Raw genomic sequence first — 20,657 nt, forward strand, 5'->3', positions numbered from 1 at the left:
GACTGAGGCATCTGCTGTATGTTGCACCCGGTGCGTGTTCTTGTGATTGTGGGCGTGGTTACTGGTGAGTGGGCGTGTCATGTGGGTTCTGTTTTAGGTAAGCTGCCTGTGGGTCCAGTGCTTGTTTTCGGAGTAACTGTAGCTTGTCCTGTTTTGTACACAAGGTGCAATGTACTGGTGCTTGTTTTCGGAGTAACAGTGGCCATGGCTACCAGTGTGAGAGTGACTGAGGCATCTGCTGTATGTTGCACCCGGTGCGTGTTCTTTTGATTATGGGCGTGGTTACCGATGTGGGCGTTTCCAGAGGCTCTTCTATATAAGCTGCGTGCGCCCGGTGCCGGTTTTCATTGTGATTCATTTCACAACCGGTTAACGTCTCTTGCTCCACAGTGTCTCGGAGGCTCCATGGCCAGCAGGCGTTTATCCCCGGTGTCCCGGGCCCTAATCCCGGTCTTTCGTCGTCTGCAGTCTTCCGTTGCCCCCCAGCCGCGGCGCTCTACCGACTCGGAGCCAGTACCGGGGCCGCTGAAGCGGTGCTCGCTGCGGACAAAAGTGGAGCACATGCAGCGGGCAGAGGACGTGACTCGAACCCCTTCCTCCTCCTCCTCCTCCTCCACTCTCTCCTCTGACGTCACCATCCGCTTCCGAGACCCCCGGGAAGCCTATCGGAGTAAAAACACTTGGGAGCTGCTCCGGAGCCTGATCGTCTTACGCCTCTGCTCCTACGATGCACTGGTGGAGCGGAACCAGCAGGTGAGTCCTGGGGGGGGGGGGGGGTACAGAGGACAACTGAAGGAAGGTGGGGGAGTTAGAGGAGGAAGACAACCTGAATGCCGGGCATTAGGACACAGGGTAGTTAGCAGAGTCTTAAAAGAAGTAAGGAAGTGAAAGAGTTAAACTGGGGGTGTTAGGGACACGGAGTTAGGGTAGTTCTGAACGAATGAAAATGTTAAATTTGGGAGAGGAAGAGACAATCTCAATGCTGGGCATTAGGACACAGGGTAGGTAGCAGAGCCTTAAAAGAAGGAAGGAAGTGAAAGTGTTAAATTTGGAGGGAGGGAGGAGGAAAGTGTGTGTGTGTGTGTGTGTGTGGATGGGTGGGTGGGGGGGGGGGGGGGTATCCGGATGCTGTGCGGGTAGATAGAGTTTTGAAAGACTAAAGGAAGTCAAAGTGTCTTTTTGTTCCGAGACTAGAGCCCAAGACTTTTAAAGAATAACCTCACCTTGTGGGCGGGTAGTTCCCAGCCAGGGGGCTGTAGCAGCAGGAAGCTAATGCTGTTGCCGCCCCCCCCCCCCCCCCCCCATGCCTGTCACTTTCCCATCCAGAGGCTCCTCCCTGCATTAAAGTGATGCACTTAGCTGGTAGGAAGGGGCTTGACGGTACTGTCAATCCTTCATAGCACCTGCTGGTCATTATTTATTTGTAGCATTTGTATCCCACATTTTCCCACCTATTTGCAGGCTCAATGTGGCTTACATTATGCCGTGATGGCGCTCGCCATTTCCGGTACAGAATTTCAAATGGTATTATTAGTGCTGTTGGTATGTTCACTTATATTGGACTCAACAAAATAATGCAGATATGACCAGTGGTGAATCAGGTAAATCTATACGAACTGTAATATAATCACTCCTCAATTGTAAATTGCCTTTGCCACATCTCTGCAACACAACCAAACTAAAGAACGTAATGGACATAACACAATTCTTCCGTTGTACTATTCCTACAAACTTTATCTTACCACAACATCACCCTGTATTTGTTCACACCGGAGTCTGCTATGCTAATAAGATGGCGCTTACACCATCTAGACTGCTGTCATCAGCTGGTCTTAAAGGAGCAGGTTACCTGCGCACACTTAATAAAATATGAGCCAGTCTATTTTACTGTTCAAACCCTCTTCTAAAGACTTTAAATATCCATTTGGCCTGTCTACGTTTCAGTTTGTGGCAGGCCTGCTTCTTCTCACTGATGGGTCTGCGTCCACGGCAGCCCAGAATCAGTAAAACTTTGCCAGATGCTTCCAGAACGCGGGGCACCGCGCATGCGTGGCTGTCTTCCCGCGCAGCGCACGCGAGTCCCCACTCAGTTTTTTCTTTTCCGCGGTTGGAGAGTGGCTGCTTGTTGGTCTCTCTCCGTTTCGGCCCGAAGAATGAGCTTTCAGTGCTCGAGGTTTTTTGCCTCTTAGTTTCTTTTCTTTCTCATCAGTGTGCCTTCCCGTGTTTAAAAACAAAACAACCTTATTTTCTTTTGTTTTGGTCCCCTTAAGTTTCCTTTTGCTTCCACTGCGGCCCTCTTAGGCCGCGCGTCTTCTTTTTTGCGCCTCCTTTTCGGCACCATCACAAATTTTGATTTTGCCGCTGTGATTTATTTCGTCCATGTCATTGAGGACTCCCAGCGGCTTCAAGAAGTGTACTCGGTGCAACTGTACGATCTCAGGCACCGATCCCCACACGTGGTGTCTTCAGTGCCTTGGGCCCGACCAACGCCCAGTCGCATGTAAGTTGTGTCTTAGCTTGAAAAAGCGGACACAGGCGTCGAGACAAGCTCAGCGGGACCGACTTTTTGGAGCTGGGAGTCGACTTCTCGGCACCGCCATCTAGGACATGGTTCCTCAGTGTCAAAACGGGCCCGGTTTTGGATGGCCGTTGGAGAACTCTTGTCCGATACCGAGGAGGATGCCTCGTGGGATGAAGGCGAAGACCCCAGGTATTTCTCTTCTGAGGAGTCTTGTGGTCTTCCCTCTGATCCTTCACCAGAAGGAAAGCTTTCTCCTCCAGAGAGTCTTTCTTTCTCTTCATTTGTCTGGGAAATGTCTGTGGCTATTCCCTTCCCTGTGGTATCTGAAGATGAGCCCAGGACTGAGATGCTCGAGGTCCTTGATTATCTTTCGCCACCTAAGGAATTGTCCATTGTTCCTTTGCACAATGTCCTTAAAGAGACACTTCTGAGGAACTGGATGAAGCCATTAAGTAATCCCACCATCCCCAAAAAAGCTGAGTCCCAATATCGGATTCACGGAGAACCTGAGTTGATGAAGTCGCAGTTACGTCACGACTCTATGGTTGTGGATTCCGCTCTCAAGACAGCTAAGAGTTCTAGAGATTTTGCCTCGGCGCCCCCTCAGTTCTGTTCTAGGCTTCAGGTCCATGACAGACTAGCGTCAGATGCCTTTCTCCTTCATTGGGGGAAGGGCCTTCTGTATGCATATCCTCCCATACCTCTGGTGGGGAAGACTTTGCTGAAACTCAAGCAAGACCGCGGAACCATGATTCTGATTGCTCCTTTTTGGCTGCATCAGATTTGGTTCCCATCTTCTTCTGGAGTTGGCCTCCGAAGAACCGTGGAGATTGGATTGTTTTCCATTACTCAGAACGAGGGGGTGCTTCTGCATCCCAGCCTCCAGTCTCTGGCTCTCACGGCCTGGATGTTGTGAGCATAGAATTCGCTTCCTTGGGTCTTTCTGAGGGTGTCTCCCGAGTCTTGCTTGCTTCCAGGAAACATTCCATGAAGAGGTGTTACTCTTTTAAATGGAGGAGGTTTGCCGTCTGGTGTGAGAGCAAGGCCCTAGATCCTCGCTCTTGTCCTACACAGACCCTGCCGATTCCAGGCCGCCATGGACGCTGACCCATCAGTGAGAACAATCAGCCTGCTGTCCTCGGAGAATACCTGCTGCAGGTAAGTATCTTCGCTTTACCGCCCCTCTGGTGTGTATGTTGTATACGTCATTCAATGTCCGTGTGACAAAGTGTACGTGGGAATGACAACCTGAGCCTTTAAAATCAGGATGCTTGAACACAAGTCTAACATCAACAGGAAAAATACAAAAGAGCCTCTGGTAGAGCATTGCATAGAGAAGAAACATTCTTTTGAGGATCTAAAATGCTGCATTTTGGAATTGAACAGAAACATAGTAGATGACGGCAGAAAAAGACCTGCACGGTCCATCCAGTCTGCCCAACAAGATAAACTCATATGTGTATACCTTACCTTGATTTGTACCTGCCTTTTTCATGGCACAGACCGTACAAGTCTGCCCAGCAGTATTTCCCGCCTCCCAACCACCAGTCCCGCCTCCCATCACTGGCTCTGGCACAGACCGTATAAGTCTGCCCTCCACTATCCTCGCCTCCCAACCACCAACCTCTCTTCCCCCACCTGCTCCGCCAGACAAGTAGCTGAAGTTAAGCATTCACAGTTCATAAGCCTTCGAGACCACTGTTTTCACTCTCGGAAAAATTTAAAACTTCCTTCGTTGTATGACTGGTACAGACTTCCCATTTCTCTCTTATCACCTGCTAGACCTCAACTTTGTAGTTCTCCCGGGTCCCCTTCAGGGTCCCTACAACACTGTATCTGTAATTTACTTTGAGCTTGGATTTGGAAAAGGTAAATAAATCTAAAGGTTGCAAAAAAAGTCTACAAATGGTTAAGGTAGATTTGTGGGAAAGTCACAGCATGACATATTCTGCCTTTTGGGCTTCTGCCAGATATTTCTGACCTGTTTCTTCCACCCTTAGAAGCAAGATGCTGGGCTTCAGATATACTTGATTTGACCTAATACGACAGCTCTTGTTAAAATCCAAATCAAATTTTTTGCATTAAAATAATAGAGATTTGAAAATAATACATTGCTATAGACTAGAGTTCTGGTTATCAGAAGGAATGTAAATAGATGAGTGTAACAGAAGTGGGATTAGAATCAAGTTCCTTAGAGGTGCCATAGAGAAGTGTTTGGACAGTTTGGTTAGTAGAAAGCATTCACCCAATCGGAGGCTTGATTAGTTTGGTGTTGCACACAGTTCTGATGACTCTACCACTTCAGGCTGTTGGTTGGGGGGGGGGGGGGGGGGAAACAGCAATACTCTTGAGTCTTTCATAAAATAGTGCATGTGGTTTTTGCGTTAATAAAGTATCTTCCAGTAGTACATCTGTACATGACATGTGCTGCTGCTTTTGGTTCAGCTTCTCTTGCTCTCGCACGCCATTGTGCACAAAGTGATTGGTCTTAAACACAGCAACCCAAGGCTTTCTCTCTTATCTCTCTATGTAAAAGGCAACCCCAACGTTCTGAAGCCTCCACGGAAGTTGAGGCGCCAGAGATATCCGGTGTGCCCTGGAGTGTCTGCACCGCCCTCGCGTCAAAACGTCATTACGTTGAGGGCGGAGCTATAACACTCGAGGGCCGAAACGCGAGGCGAACGCGAACCCCGAACAAGTAACGCAAGTAGCTCCGAGGGAGGGGGCCCCTTGCTAGCGCCCGTTTCATTGCACTCAGAAACGGGCATTTTTTCCTAGTGTAGAATAAATGGCTAGCAGTTGTAAAATATTCAACAGTGATCAATAGTTCTGTTTCAAAGCTGTACAGATTTTTAGCAGCATAGTCCATCAGTGATTCAGCTGAAATTTCACATGTAACTTTAAATTGGTAACTGTTGTAGGTTTATACCTGCTATTGTTGCAGGACCATGTGGACAAATTGTGTAGTGACTCTCTCCTCTTAAATGGTTAACTGTTTGGGCCAATTTTGGGATACTCCTACCCATGCCAAAATTAGCAGCTGTAAAACTGGTGATGTAGCAAGTCATGTGGCCAAAGTTATGAGTATTAACTACTCAGGATTTAATAAAAACTTGTGGTCAGTGCTGTTATCACAAGTGTCTAATACTGACCAATAGTAGCAAAGATAATTTACAGCAAAGTGTCTGATGGCACATGTAATTCTTTGAGTCTCTTTACGAGAGTTAATTACTTGAGCCAGACGCACTCCATGACAACTACCTGACAGCGCTCATCGGTGAATTAATGGCACCTTCTCTCAGACTTAGCCCAGCAAGTTAGATATCCACAATATAAAGTGCCTTAGATTCAGCCTAGCAAAATGAGATGGGGGGGGGGGGGGTACTTGGGGGCAGATACAGTACCCAATAGGCTCAGTTCAAGAACTTGGTTCTCCCAGTATATGGTATCTGACAGTAGTTTGTAGAAGTGATTGAGCAGAGGGAGGGTTTGCGGCGTCTTCCAGCCTGTAATACCGGGGAAAAGTCAGGTTTCCGGCTTTTTCTCTTTGTTCACAGCTGATGACCCTCTGCAGAGCCATTCTGGGACAGCAGCTGTTTGAGATGATGATGAAGATGACATTCTATGGACAGTTTGTGGCTGGAGAGGACCAGGAGTCTATCAAACCTGTCATTAGAAGGAACCGAGCCTTTGGAGTGGGCTCTGTTCTCGATTACAGTGTGGAGGAAGACCTGACGCAGGAAGAAGCGGAGAAGAAAGATGTGGAGTGAGTAGACTGGTTTCCCAAGGCCTGATAGAAAAGCTTTTCCTTGTGACTTACAACTGGTACAACAGCCAAAATTGTTTTTCTGTATATGTTAAATTGGAGACTGCTAAACCAGCTTTCATATGACACACTGGCTCCTCCCACAAGCTGTAGGTTACTCTTGGTCAGCTTTCATTCTGGTGTTAGGTCACTTGGGCTTGGAGTAATAAATATTCAGCAGGCAGCGATCAGCATGTCCACATATTGAATGCCAGGCCATGTCCAGGCACTGGCATTGAGTATCTGGGTTTGCGTTAAGTGTGATCTTCAGCCTGTAAATGCCTAAGCAACACAGGATAAGAATGGACTGAGTTTTTCATGTGGTCTGACTCGTCTGGTTAACTTAGGTGTTTAAGTGCTGAGACTGCCCACGTTAGCCAGTTTTCACTTTAGTGGGTAGCGCTGATATTCAAATGAAGTGCCGTTGAATATTGGTGGCACTAAATACCAGGCAATCCTTGTCACAACAGGCCAGGATTTTGGAAAAGGTAATTGCAAAATTATCTTTATTCTTGGGTTCTGGTTTATAAAACCTTTTTTTTTTTTTTCTCCTGTGAATCCGATCTCTAGGACGGTACCTCATTAATAGGAATTTTCATTCTGAAGGACTTGTCAGTTCTATAGACAGGCTCAGGGGCTGCAAGATTTCAAAGAGAAATGTGCTGTGACGTTTGTCTTGCAAACCTGTTGCACATGCTTCTGGTGCAAACTGTCTCCCAGGAAGCATGTGCAATGAGTTTAAATAGTTCACTGCATATACTTTGCCAGGGTAATCTTAGTATTGGCTTTACCATTTTCTCCCATGGGAGCGGTATGCATCCTGTGGATAACACACTTCCTTGCACTCGGGGTGGGGCAGCCAACTTTGAAAGAGGGAGTTCTGCACTGGTAAAAACCAACATATCCATGGATGCTTTTCAAAGAAATTATCCCCTGATATTTCTGCCGGGGCACTGATGATCATACAGGTAGACAAAATGATTCCTGAAAACTACAGGGCTGGTATTGGTACTCGGTGATTGAAACAGCTCCTGGACATTTATTTAGCTTGCCTGGGCCTATGCTGAAAATGCGCAGTTAGTACTTAAGACAAAGCTGGCTACTTTTGGGTATTTTGGGGCAGAGCTAGTGTTTGGAACTTAATTGGTTAGGATAACTGAATAAATAGGAGCCCATAACAGTCCTATCTTTATGTGGGTCATCGTAGCTGGTTAAGTGCCAAGCATTCTAGATCATTTTAAAATTGTCATGTGTTGGACTGTTGACACAATGAGGAATGAGCCTTTATATTTCTCACAAGATGATTAGAATATCTGAAAGTTTATTTCTCTGGGTTTCTAAATATCAAGAAGTTTTCTGATACTGGAACACGTCTATAAATGTTTGACGTTACCCCCTAAAGAAACATGTAAGACCCATAAACACTCCTCTCTGTAGTTTTCTTTAAGGGGAAATTGAAGTCTTTAGAATGTGAATGGATTACTAAACCTACAGATGAAATTGAGCTTCGTTTACTGAAACATAGACACAATATCGGTCACTAAAAGGAGTACTTTGATAAGCTTTCACCCTCCTTAACAGGTTGTAAATATTTGTTCTCTTTTTTTTGTGAAGACATTGACTAGCAGTAAATCTTAAACTTAGAAACGTCTGCTCAAACCTTTGCAGATGCCTTTTCTTTAAAATCAATTTGACTCTTGAGTCCTTATCTTTTCCTGTCTCTGATCAATGTTGTATTGATGATCCAGAAAAGTGGAAGGAATTTTTTTTCTGGTTTCAAGGAAACAAGCTTTACAGATTGTTAAAGGGTTGACTAACATTTTGTAAATTGGATCCCTGTCCAGTTTAAAATCTTTGCAAGTGGCTCAGAACTCTGCAGCTCGTCCAATTACTCAAACCTCAAGATTTGATCAGTTTTCTGTTCTTGGCGTCTCTTCAATAAAAGGATTCATTTTATTTTATTTATTTGTTGCATTTGTATCTCACATTTTCCCACCTATTTGCAGGCTCAATGTGGCTTACATTGTTCCATTATGGCATTCGCCATTCCAGAGTAAGAGATAACAATTGGTGTTACATAGAGAACATGGATGACATAATAGAATTTGGCAATCAGATATAGGAAGAAAACACTTCAGAATATAAGGTAAAGTGGTGGTGTTACGTTTACAATAATTGATCGTTGTGGTATGCCTTGTTGAAGAGAGAGGTCTTCAGAGATTTACGAAAGTTAATTAGTTCGTAAATTGTTTTTAGGTTAAGTGGCAATGCATTCCACAACTGCGTACTCATGTAGGAAAAGCTTGGATGCATGTGTTAGTTTGTATTTTAGTCCTTTACAGCTGGGGAAGTGAAAATTTAGGAATGTGCAGGATGATCTTTTACCGTTCCTGGGTTGTAAGTCAACCAGCTCTAACATGTAACATAGTAGATGACTGCAGAAAAAGATCTGCACGGTCCATCCAGTCTGCCCAACAAGATAAACTCACATGTGCCATTTTTTGTGTATACCTTACCTTGATTTGTACCTGTCTTTTTCAGGGCACAGACCGTATAAGTCTGCACAGCACTAGCCCCGCCCCCAACTACCCACCCCGCCTCCCACCAACCGCTTTTCTAGTTTTTGCAACCACATCCAAAGCGATTTACCTGGGGCGACGGAGAGTTAAGTGACTTTACTCATTGTCACAAGGAGCTGGAGCGGGAATCGAGCTCAGTTCCCCTTGACCGAAGTCCGCTGCACTAACCGCTAGGCTACTCCTCCACTCCAACAGCTCTGGCACAGACCATATAAGTCTGCCCAGCACTATCCCCGCCTCCCAACCACCAGCCCCGCATCCCACCACCAGCTCTGGCACAGACCGTATAAGTCTGCCTAGCACTATCCCCGCCTCCCAACCACCAGCCCTGCCTCCCACCACCGGCTAAGCTTCTGGGGATCCCTTCCTTCTGAGCAGGATTCCTTTATGTTTATCCCACGCATGTTTGAATTCCGTCACCGTTTTCCTCTCCACCACCTCCCGCGGGAGGACATTCCAAGCATCCACCACTCTCTCCGTGAAAAAATACTTCCTGACATTTTTCTTGAGTCTGCCCCCCTTCACTCTCATATCATGTCCTCTCGTTCTACCGCCCTCCCATCTCCGGAAAAGGTTCATTTGCGGATTAATACCTTTCAAATATTTGAACGTCTGCATCATATCACCCCTGTTTCTCCTTTCCTCCAGGGTATACATGTTCAGGTCAACAAGTCTCTCCTCATACGTCTTGCAATGCAAATCCCATACCATTCTCGTAGCTTTTCTTTTTCACCGCTTCCATTTTTTTTAACATCCTTCGCAAGATATGGCCTCCAAAATTGAACACAATACACCAGGTGTAGGCCGGGGCATCTCCGTGAATGATTTTATGAACTAGAGTGCATACCTTAAACGCGATACGCTCTTTAAGTGGAAGCCAGTGTAGCTTTTCTCTTAGGGGTTTTGCACTTTCATATTTTGTTTTTCCAAATATGAGATTCTGACTTTGGTTTTTAGGATTTTAAAAAATGAAGCTCCTTCAATTTTGCCCATTAGAGCCTTAAGGTCTGCTGATAAACTCTTGGAAATCCCTAGTTGTTGTACTATTAATCTACTTGGCATCTACATTTCAAGTAATAAGTCCCACTTTATGGAACTCATTGTCTGTTGACTTATGGAGAATTGATTCACCTCTTTCCTTTAGAAAGCAGTTTAAGGCTTATTTCAGAAAGCATTTTCATAAGAGTTGAGTACAGGTTGTCTTTTGTGATAGGATGTGGCGTTTGGTATGATTTGTGAAAGTTTATTTTGATTGTGTTGTGCATTTGGTTGTTTTAATTATGTATGTTACTGTTGTAATCCACTAGGAACTGTGAACTAAGCAGAATCTAAATATTTGATGCTGGTGCCTTTTTACATGACCTGGCATATCTGGGAATAAAGCCAGCTGAATATCAGGCCCTACATTTTTAACCTGAAGCGTTGTCCCAAGCAGTGTGTGTTAAATGCAGAATTAGGTTTAGCAGTAGCGTCTGTGGAAGTTATTGTGCTGTTAAAAGCCTGTAACATTGTAAAGCGTTGAAAGTATTAGGGCTGCTGTGAGGACAGGAAGCCTCCAGTATGCTTCATGCTATGATAATCACATTGGGGGGGGGGGGGGGGGGGAGAGAATCCAGCCTTAAAGAGGAAAGTATTAGGGGATGCCAGTAGGACACTGCTCTGAGGAGAGGAAGCCTCCAGTATGCTTCATGCTATGATAATCACATGGGGGGGGGGGGGGGGGTGGGGGGAGGAAGGGAAATCCAGCAATCAGGCACATATCCCACCATAGCTCTCAACAGCTCTCTCAAACTTACTGTGCCCATAGCTTTCTATAAATCCTTCTGATATACCTGGGCTCTTTTCTTGCTCCCTGCCCCACAGCATCCTCCGTGTGTGCACACACTTCACCTGAGGCAACCCCCCCCCCCCCTCCCTTGTGACGTCCTCTCCTGTGCCTTTCAGCATAAAGGAGAGCACTGCTGCATGCCGGGCCACATCCTTTCACTTCCTTTGCTACCCCAGCTCTGTAAAGGTGGAAGGTGTGGCCTAGCCTACCCTTCATTTCCCATTTGTGTTAAGTGCAGGAGAGGCAGGGGAGAGAGGAAGCTGGGGGATGTTGTAGTGGTGGTTGGGGGAGGGGGGGTGCAATAGTGCCAGTTGCAGAGAATTCCCTAAAACAGGAGTGGCAACAGGACAATGCAGAGTTTGCACAAAATTACCCCAGTGGGAAAGTAGATGTCAATTTACAGATGTAACTCAAAGTGCCTTAAGCTGAGGGTTGTCTGTCTGGACCTGTCAAGTCACTAGTTCAGTGGCATAGTACATGGGGGTCATTTGCAATATTCTTGACAAGGTGAACAGCAGTCCTGCTTCAAGGATAAGTATAAAACTTATCAAGTGCTTTCGTAGATATAAAACCAGCACTTGCACACCAGGGTTGCCGCCTTTTAATGTTTGTTTGTTCAACCAGTCACTCTTGGCTCAAAATCTTTCATTCCTTTACTGAGGCAGAAATGTCATGTGAGGGGAGGGAGGGCTGTAAGGGTGGTGGTTTTTTTTTTTTTTTTTTTTTTTTTTGCCTCATGGAAAGGAACACGGTGGATGTTTGTCCAGTGTTACATGGAACATGTGATCTCCATGTGCCTATTAAGAGGCAGGAGTTTGTTTTATTCTTGGCTGCCCTCTCTGCTATTGCTGGGCCTTACATAATCAGAAGCCGTCTCTGCGTCCAGGGTTTATCTGAAGATTTCCAAGTGGCCCAAAGCCAGGGAGGCACTGCAAGGCATTGAAGCTGGTGTGCAGAGGGAAAGCTCGATTGCCAAGTGACTGTTTCGGGATGTGGCTTTCTGACATTATGTGCTTTCATATGTAATTAAGGGTATGATCCCTGCACCAGTGGGGACTTGAGAGGAACAGTTATGAAATTATTTCACTTGCACTTCAGAGTGATACATTAGTGGAGTGACTTGACGGGATTTGCTTAGGTAACTCCATGGAAAACTGGGATATGAGGCAGAGAGGATACAATTTGATAACTGGGCCTGGAGGCTCCCCGCCAGTCAGGTTTTCAGGATATCCACAATGAATATTCAGGAGAGATTTACTTTTCCTGCCTCCACTGCATACAAATTTCTCATGAATATTCATTCTGAATATGCTGAAAACCTGACTGGCTAAGGTGCCTCCAGGACCAGGTTTGAAAACCACTGACCTAGGTGAACTACCCACTTAATGCTGGTAACATTTACACCGAGTCTATGGTGGGAATAAGTGTTAGCACCTTCGACACTTATGCGTAATTAAGTTTTCTGTACATTAAACACAGATTTGGGCTCTGCCCATGTGAGCCTCTGACAATTATATGCTTAGTGCTTCATTTCATAATCACATGCACTGCCTTCATTTAACACATGAATATATGCACTTAAGTCCTAGTCGACAAATGTTAAAGCGCATGTGATTTGGGCCTAGACAAAGATGTAAAAATGAAACCAGTGCCTTATTAACAAATCTGAGGCCTGTTGCATCACAGGGCCAGGAAGAAACAATGAAGTATTTTTAGTTCAGATAAGTCTTAACCAGGGTCTGCGGCTGACAGTTGCTCTCTCTCTTCTCCAGCCACAGTACCTCAGCCAGGTTACTAGACATAGCTATGCCTTCACTTCTTCCTTCCCTGTGCTTCTTTAGTCCCACACACTCTGGCCCTGCCTTTTATACTACAGTGAAACCTCGGTTTTCGTTGACGTCGGTTTCGGATTTCGTTGATTTTTTTTCGACTAGAAATTTGTCTCGGTTTTCGTCGGTTGCCTCGGATTTCATCGAAAAAGAAGGATGTCCATCTCCCAATTTGTATCGGAAGATGGACATCCTTCTCTGGATTTTGGTCGTCGTCGTTAATTGCCTCGGTTTTCGTCAGTTTCGGATTTCACTGATTGTTTTCGGACGGATTATCGACGAAAACCAAGGTTTCACTGTACTTGGTTCTCACTCTACCCTCCTGTCTCACTTCCTTCCTGGGCGGGACTAGAGGTTTTAAGGTGGCTCAAGCTATCTGAAGGACTATTAAGTGTGAGCCACCTTAAAACCTCTAGTCCCGCCTAGGGAGGAAGTAAGATGAGAGGGTGGAGTCAGGAGCTTAAGTTTAGGTGACACTGGAGAAGGAAGCAGTACCTTGAAAGGAATAAACAGCGGGAGAGTGCAGAGAAAAGCAGGGTCTGCATCTAAAGTCCTTAGAGAAAGTAAAGGGCCTAATGTGTAGCTTGAAGAGAAGAGGGGACCAAATGATTTGAAGGCTTGTCAAGTGATTCATGTTGGCTATACTGTAATTATGATTTATTGCTGTTTAATGCTCCATAAGGCGATCATAGAAAGGGAAGAGTATCAAATGTAACCAAGGGAGTGGAGTTGCAGTGAACAAACAAGATCAAGATTAAAGGGTTTAGGAATAGGGGAGACACGATTAATACTTAAGATATTAATATCTTTTTCAGAGACGGGGGAAGCAGTAGGTCACCAGTTGAGGTTTCAGGATGGGATACTTAGGAGCAATGCCAGGAAATACAGGGTGGTGAATGCCTGGGGTGCCCGCTCTCAGAAAATTGTGAAGACAAAAAACGATAGCGGAATTCAAAAATACGAGGGATGAACAGGATCACTGTATAGAAAAAAGGATGGGATCCCCTTAAAGCAAAACTTAAATGACCTCATAACTGGAGTGACCCAGGCAGACTTGTACAGTCTGGATCTCATATGGCAGATACAGGTCAGGGTCAAGGCTGGAATTGCCTTTGCCAGCTTCAGTACTTGGGAAGTATAACTGGTAACAGGCAGACTTCTCAGTTCTGTGCCCATAGGCGTAGTTTGACTGTTTCATTTGGGGGGGGCAAAGAATGGGCGGAGCATATTAGCATATCATTTGCATATATAAATATGCAAATGAATATGCTAATATGGAGGAAGGAAATGAAATTTACAGGCAAAATATCACAGATGCACATTTCAAAAAGCTGACACATTTCAATTAATAAATTATGAATAAAATACTTTTATTTACCTTTGTTGTCTGATCATTTAGTTTTTCTATTCGCTTTGATCCCAGTGTCTTCTGTTTTATGCAGTGTCTTCTTTCCAGTAGGCTTCCCTCTGCTCCCCACCCTCCCAGTCCCATCCATCTCTTGCTCCTTCCCTCTGCTCCCCAACCCTCCCAGTTCCATCCATCTTCTGTTCCTTCCCTCTGCTCACCATCCCTCCGTCCCATCCATCTTCTGCTCCTTCCCTCTGCTGTGCCTGACCTCTCCCAATCCCATCCATCTCCTGGTCCATCCCTCTGCTCCCCGCCCCTCGCAGTCCCATCCATCTCTTGCTCCTTCCCTCTGCTTCCCACCCCTCCCAGTCCCATTCATCTCCTGCTCCTTCCCTCTGCTTCCCACCCACCCAGTCCCATCCATCTCCTGCTCCTTCCCTCTGCTCCCCACCCCTCCCAGTCCCATTCATCTCCTGCTCCTTCCCACCCCTCCCAGTCCCATCCATCTCCTGCTCCTTCCCTCTGCTTCCCACCCCTCCCAGTCCCATTCATTTCTTGCTCCTTCCCTCTGCTTCCCACCCCTCCCAGTCCCATCCATCTCTTGCTCCTTCCCTCTGCTTCCCACCCCTCCCAGTCCCATTCATTTCCTGCTCCTTCCCTCTGCTTCCCACCCCTCCCAGTCCCATCCATCTTTTGCTCCTTCCCTCTGCTTCCCACCCCTCCCAGTCCCATTCATCTGCTCCTTCCCACCCCTCCCAGTCCCATCCATCTCCTGCTCCTTCCCTCTGCTTCCCACCCCTCCCAGTCCCATCCATCTCTTGCTCCTTCCCTCTGCTTCCCACCCCTTCCAGTCCCATCCATCTTTTGCTCCTTCCCTCTGCTTCCCACCCCTCCCAGTCCCATTCATCTCCTGCTCCTTCCCTCTGCTTCCCACCCCTCCCAGTCCCATTCATCTCCTGCTCCTTCCCTCTGCTTCCCACCCCTCCCAGTCCCATTCATCTCCTGCTCCTTCCCTCTGCTTCCCACCCCTCCCAGTCCCATTCATCTCCTGCTCCTTCCCTCTGCTCCCCACCCCTCCCAGTCCCATTCATCTCCTGCTCCTTCCCACCCCTCCCAGTCCCATCCATCTCTTGCTCCTTCCCTCTGCTTCCCACCCCACCCAGTCCCATCCATCTCCTGCTCCTTCCCTCTGCTCCCCACCCCTCCCAGTCCCATTCATCTCCTGCTCCTTCCCACCCCTCCCAGTCCCATCCATCTTCTGCTCCTTCTCTCTGCTTCCCACCCCTCCCAGTCCCATTCATTTCTTGCTCCTTCCCTCTGCTTCCCACCCCTCCCAGTCCCATCCATCTCTTGCTCCTTCCCTCTGCTTCCCACCCCTCCCAGTCCCATTCATTTCCTGCTCCTTCCCTCTGCTTCCCACCCCTCCCAGTCCCATTCATCTCCTGCTCCTTCCCACCCCTCCCAGTCCCATTCATCTTCCCTCTGCTCCCCACCCGCGAGGTCCAAGATGGTGACTCCGTTTACCCCCTCGCTTCCTCCCTCCCTCCCTCCCTCCGGTGCAGGCAACAGTCTTCAGCTTTTCCAGCGTTCCTGGCAGCGGTAGCGATGTACACGCTGCCTTCGGTCTGCCCCGGAAGCCTTCTCTTCAAGTTCCTGTTCCCACCTATGCGGGAACAGGAACTTGAAGAGAAGGCTTCGGGGCAGAGCCAAAGGCAGTGTGTACAACGCTACCTCTGCCAGGAACGCTGGAAGACTGCTGCCTGCGCCGGAGGGAGGGAGGAAGAGAGAGGGGTAGACGGACACGCTCCTCTCCGTCCGCTTGGCTTCCCTGCCCTCTCTGTCTGCGTCCCGCCCGAAAGGAAATGACATCAGAGGAAGGCGGGACGCACGCAGATAGAGAGGGCAGGGAAGCCAAGCGGACCGAGAGGAGCGCGTGCCTGCATGTGGTTTTTTTTTTTTAAACTAATGGCGCGGCGGCGCCTCACGTCGTTTGGGGGGGCATTGCCCCCCCCCCCCCCCCCCCCCCCCCCCAAGTCTACGCCTATGTCTGTGCCCCAGAATAGCTAGGGAGAGTCAGATTACAGATAACAGTGGAACCTGTGTAGTGCCAGATTCAATTCAGGCACCTTGGTGGACAAACTAGATAGACCATGAGGTCTTTATCTGCCGTTACCGTAAAGGTCTGTAATCCCTTGCAATAATCTTCAAAGCAGACGTGGGCCTCTACTTTGTGAATTTGTTTTAAGCAATTGCCTTTAGAGGACTGAAGTATGAAGCCTGTGAACAGTAGTTCTAGTCCTGGTTACTGTTCAGATTTTTAATTTCTTCATAACTTAGTCCTTAGTGGTGCTCATGATCTAGTGCAGGGGGTAACGATACGAGGGCCGCTTGATAACAGTGATCATAATATGATCAGTTTTGATATTGGCATTGAAGGAAGTGAAACTAGGAAATCAAGTACGCTAGCGTTTAACTATAGAAAAGGTGATTACGACAAAATGAGAAAAATGGTGAAAAAAAGACTGAAAGGAGCAGCTCGCAGAGTAAAAAACTTGCATCAGGCGTGGATGCTGTTTAAAAACACCATCCTGGAGGTTCAGGACAAATATATTCCACGTATTAGAAAAAAGGGAAAACAGACTAAACGTCAGCCGGCGTGGCTAAACAGTAAGATAAAGGAAATCATTAGAGCCAAAAAACAATCCTTCAGAAAGTGGAGAAGAGAACCAACTGAAAGTAACAGGATAGATCATAAGGAATGCCAAGCCAAATGCAAAGCGGAGATAAGGAGGGCAAAAAAGGACTTTGAGAAGAAATTAGCGTTGGAAGCAAAAATACATAGTAAAAATTTTTTTAGATACATTAAAAGCAGGAAACCGGCCAAAGAGTCGGTTGGGCCGCTGGACGAAAATGGTGTTAAAGGGGCGATCAAGGAGGACAAAGCCGTAGCGGAGAAATTAAATGAATTCTTTGCTTCGGTCTTCACCGAGGAGGATTTGGGGGGGACACCGGTGCCGGAAAGAATATTTGAAGCGGGGGAGTCGGAGAAACTAAACAAATTCTCTGTAACCTTGGAGGATGTAATGGGTCAGTTCAGCAAGCTGAAGAGTAGTAAATCACCGGGACCTGATGGTATTCATCCCAGAGTATTAATAGAACTAAAAAATGAACTTGCGGAGCTACTGTTAGAAATATGCAATCTGTCCCTAAAATCGAGTGTAGTACCGGAAGACTGGAGGGTAGCCAATGTTACTCCGATTTTTAAGAAGGGTTCCAGAGGAGATCCGGGAAATTATAGACCGGTGAGTCTGACGTCGGTGCCGGGCAAGATGGTGGAGGCTATTAAGAATAAAATTGCAGAGCATATACAAAAACATGGACTGATGAGACAAAGTCAGCACGGATTTAGTGAAGGGAAGTCTTGCCTCACCAATCTAATGCATTTTTTTGAGGGGGTAAGCAAACATGTGGACAATGGGGAGCCGGTTGATATTGTATATCTGGATTTTCAGAAGGCGTTTGACAAAGTGCCGCATGAAAGACTCCTGAAGAAATTGCAGAGTCATGGAATCGGAGGTAGGGTATTATTATGGATTAAGAACTGGTTGAAAGATAGGAAGCAGAGAGTAGGATTGCGTGGCCAGTATTCTCAGTGGAAGAGGGTAGTTAGTGGGGTCCCGCAGGGGTCTGTGCTGGGTCCGTTGCTTTTTAATGTATTTATAAATGACCTAGAGATGGGAATAACTAGTGAGGTAATTAAATTCGCCGATGACACAAAATTATTCAGGGTCGTCAAGTCGCAGGAGGAATGTGAACGATTACAGGAGGACCTTGCGAGACTGGGAGAATGGGCGTGCAAGTGGCAGATGAAGTTCAATGTTGACAAGTGCAAAGTGATGCATGTGGGTAAGAGGAACCCGAATTATAGCTACGTCTTGCAAGGTTCCGCGTTAGGAGTTACGGATCAAGAAAGGGATCTGGGTGTCGTCGTCGTCTGATACGCTGAAACCTTCTGCTCAGTGTGCTGCTGCGGCTAGGAAAGCGAATAGAATGTTGGGTGTTATTAGGAAGGGTATGGAGTCCAGGTGTGCGGATGTTATAATGCCGTTGTATCGCTCCATGGTGCGACCGCACCTGGAGTATTGTGTTCAGTACTGGTCTCCGTATCTCAAAAAGATATAGTAGAATTGGAAAAGGTACAGCGAAGGGCGACGAAAATGATAGTGGGGATGGGACGACTTTCCTATGAAGAGAGGCTGAGAAGGCTAGGGCTTTTCAGCTTGGAGAAGAGACGGCTGAGGGGAGATATGATAGAAGTGTATAAAATAATGAGTGGAATGGATCGGGTGGATGTGAAGCGACTGTTCACGCTATCCAAAAATACTAGGACTAGAGGGCATGAGTTGAAGCTACAGTGTGGTAAATTTAAAACGAATCGGAGAAAATTTTTCTTCACCCAACGTGTAATTAGACTCTGGAATTCGTTGCCGGAGAACGTGGTACGGGCGGTTAGCTTGACGGAGTTTAAAAAGGGGTTAGATAGATTCCTAAAGGACAAGTCCATAGACCGCTATTAAATGGACTTGGAAAAATTCCGCATTTTTAGGTATAACTTGTCTGGAATGTTTTTACGTTTGGGGAGCGTGCCAGGTGCCCTTGACCTGGATTGGCCACTGTCGGTGACAGGATGCTGGGCTAGATGGACCTTTGGTCTTTCCCAGTATGGCACTACTTATGTACTTATGTACTTGTATCTATCCATGTCCATTTTTCTTTGTACCTGGATAAGAAATGCCAGACGCATACAGGTTGAAATTCTTAATGAGTCTGTTTTGGAAGCTTGGATCTCGAAACATGTTTGAGGTAGATTTCGTCAGTGAGGAAGTAGGGGATATTTTGAGGGCTGTGCCCAAGCAAATTGTACGTTGCCACTGATCTGCTGTAATCCTCTTAATATATTGTGAAATGTAAGGGTTTTTTTTTTTTTTTCCAGAGTCTCGGCTGTCCAGTTTAAATATGCTCCTAAGTGACAGCTTTGTGTGTATAACCTGTCTGTGGACACAGGATGAGATGGAAATTTGAGCTCCAGTGTTTACAAAGTGCAGTGTAGTTTTGCAAGTCCCTGGCCTCCTGCCAACCTCTTTGATTGGCTAATGTGGCCCATCCCCTGAAGGGGACTGGCTGCTACGGAGGCAGTGCCCTTACCCAAACAGGACTTCTGGTTGCAGCTCACAAAGGGAACGTGACTCAGCTGGCAGTTCACCAGAGGTTTTTGTTTATCAGCATTAGCCAGTCTCAGCCTGTGAGTCTGAAATAAGCAGGATCTCAGTACTTTAATTCCAGTGCTCTGTCCTGGCTGGGGTTGGGAGAGGAGGTGGTGAGTGAAGTGTGTTCAGCAAGAACGCTGGTGTGAATCTTGCTCAGGAAGACTTTGTAATAGTTCTCCTGGGCACCAACCACCAAGTGTGTCAGCTGAGGCCTTTCTTTGTAAGGAGAGGGCAAGATTGTGTGCCCCTGCTTAACTGACAGGTGATGGGTAGGCCTGCCTGTAAAGTCTGGAGACTTTTTAAATTTTGTTTCCAAAGAACGCAGCTAAATCATTGCTGTACGTTTCAAATGGGCAGGCTGGTTTCATTATAGGGATTGTAGTAGGCAGTTTATTGTGCTGAATAGCTACTCGGTTGAATTGGCAGCCTTTTCAATGCATTGAGATTATCAATAGAAATCAAACAAAATAAAACATGGAAAAGAACATAAGATGATACCTTTTTTATTGGACATAACTTAATACATTTCTTGATTAGCTTTCGAAGGTTGCCCTTCGTCAGATCGGAAATAAGCAAATGTTGGTAGATGACAGTATATATAAGTGAAACATCAAAGCATTTCATTGACAGTCTAACAGGATGGGGGTGGATAGGTGAGAGGAGGGTGACAAGCAAATGAGATCAAGTGTTTATTTCAGTAGGACTTAGCCCACTGAAGCCCCAGATTATACGTATTTGAATTTAAATCACTATTCAGGGCTCAATCAAATACAAATATTCAGTACAGCCCTAATATAAATATATATTTTGCCCTCCTAAGGCCTTAAAATGTGATGGAAGAGTACGGAGTCCACCTCTCACCAAAGGTAGGGGTGGGGATTGACTAGCGGCCCACTGAGCCACCAGGGCTCCATTCATATGAGGGGATACCAGGGGGGATTATGGGGGCTGGAGACCCCCCGGATCTGAGTCGGGGGGACAGGAGGTTCACCAGACCTCCAGCCCCCGTGTCACTGGAGGGGGGTGTCAGGTCGGGGTTCCTGCTCTTGTGGGGGTGGGGGTGCAGGCTGTAGCATTGGGGGGAATGGGGGAGCCTGCTAGTATGCAAATTCATGCTGGACACGGCTCACTGTTCCTCCCCAATGGTCTGCAAACCCTAATGCCAGCTTCAAGCTGGTGTAGAGTTTGCCATGGCCTGCAAGCCAATTTTTGGCGCATCGGTCGCTGATCATTGGGGAGGAATAGGTTTAGCATGCATTTGCATGTTACTTACGCTAAGAGCCCTGTTTTGCATGCTAAGTGCGTTGTTTCATGTGCTCGGGGGCTCTGATCATGGAGCGGTAGCATGGCACTAGCAGCCTCTTTTGCCTGCGTTTGCTTCTGATCATCGGCCTATCAGATAGGAGCACAGAGGGCATGATACAACTTCACTCAGTAGCAGCGTTCAAATGGCCTAATGGTTAGTTCAGTGGGTTGCAGA

At 46.7% G+C, this 20,657-nt stretch overlaps 1 protein-coding gene across 1 annotated transcript in view; it reads left to right on the forward strand.

Moving 5' to 3' along the window:
• Positions 1-350: 350 nt before the first annotated feature.
• Positions 351-20,657, forward strand: part of LOC115479528 (proline dehydrogenase 1, mitochondrial-like) — an 83,566-nt gene continuing 63,259 nt past the window's right edge. Inside the window, exons 1-2 of the mRNA XM_030217482.1 lie at positions 351-753; positions 6,079-6,287. Coding sequence (XP_030073342.1) covers positions 406-753; positions 6,079-6,287 — 557 coding nt within the window. The 5' untranslated portion in view covers positions 351-405. The remainder of the gene's footprint in view (positions 754-6,078; positions 6,288-20,657) is intronic.

The sequence above is a fragment of the Microcaecilia unicolor genome, chromosome 11 (genome assembly GCF_901765095.1).
Source record: "Microcaecilia unicolor chromosome 11, aMicUni1.1, whole genome shotgun sequence".
Lineage (NCBI taxonomy): Eukaryota > Metazoa > Chordata > Amphibia > Gymnophiona > Siphonopidae > Microcaecilia > Microcaecilia unicolor.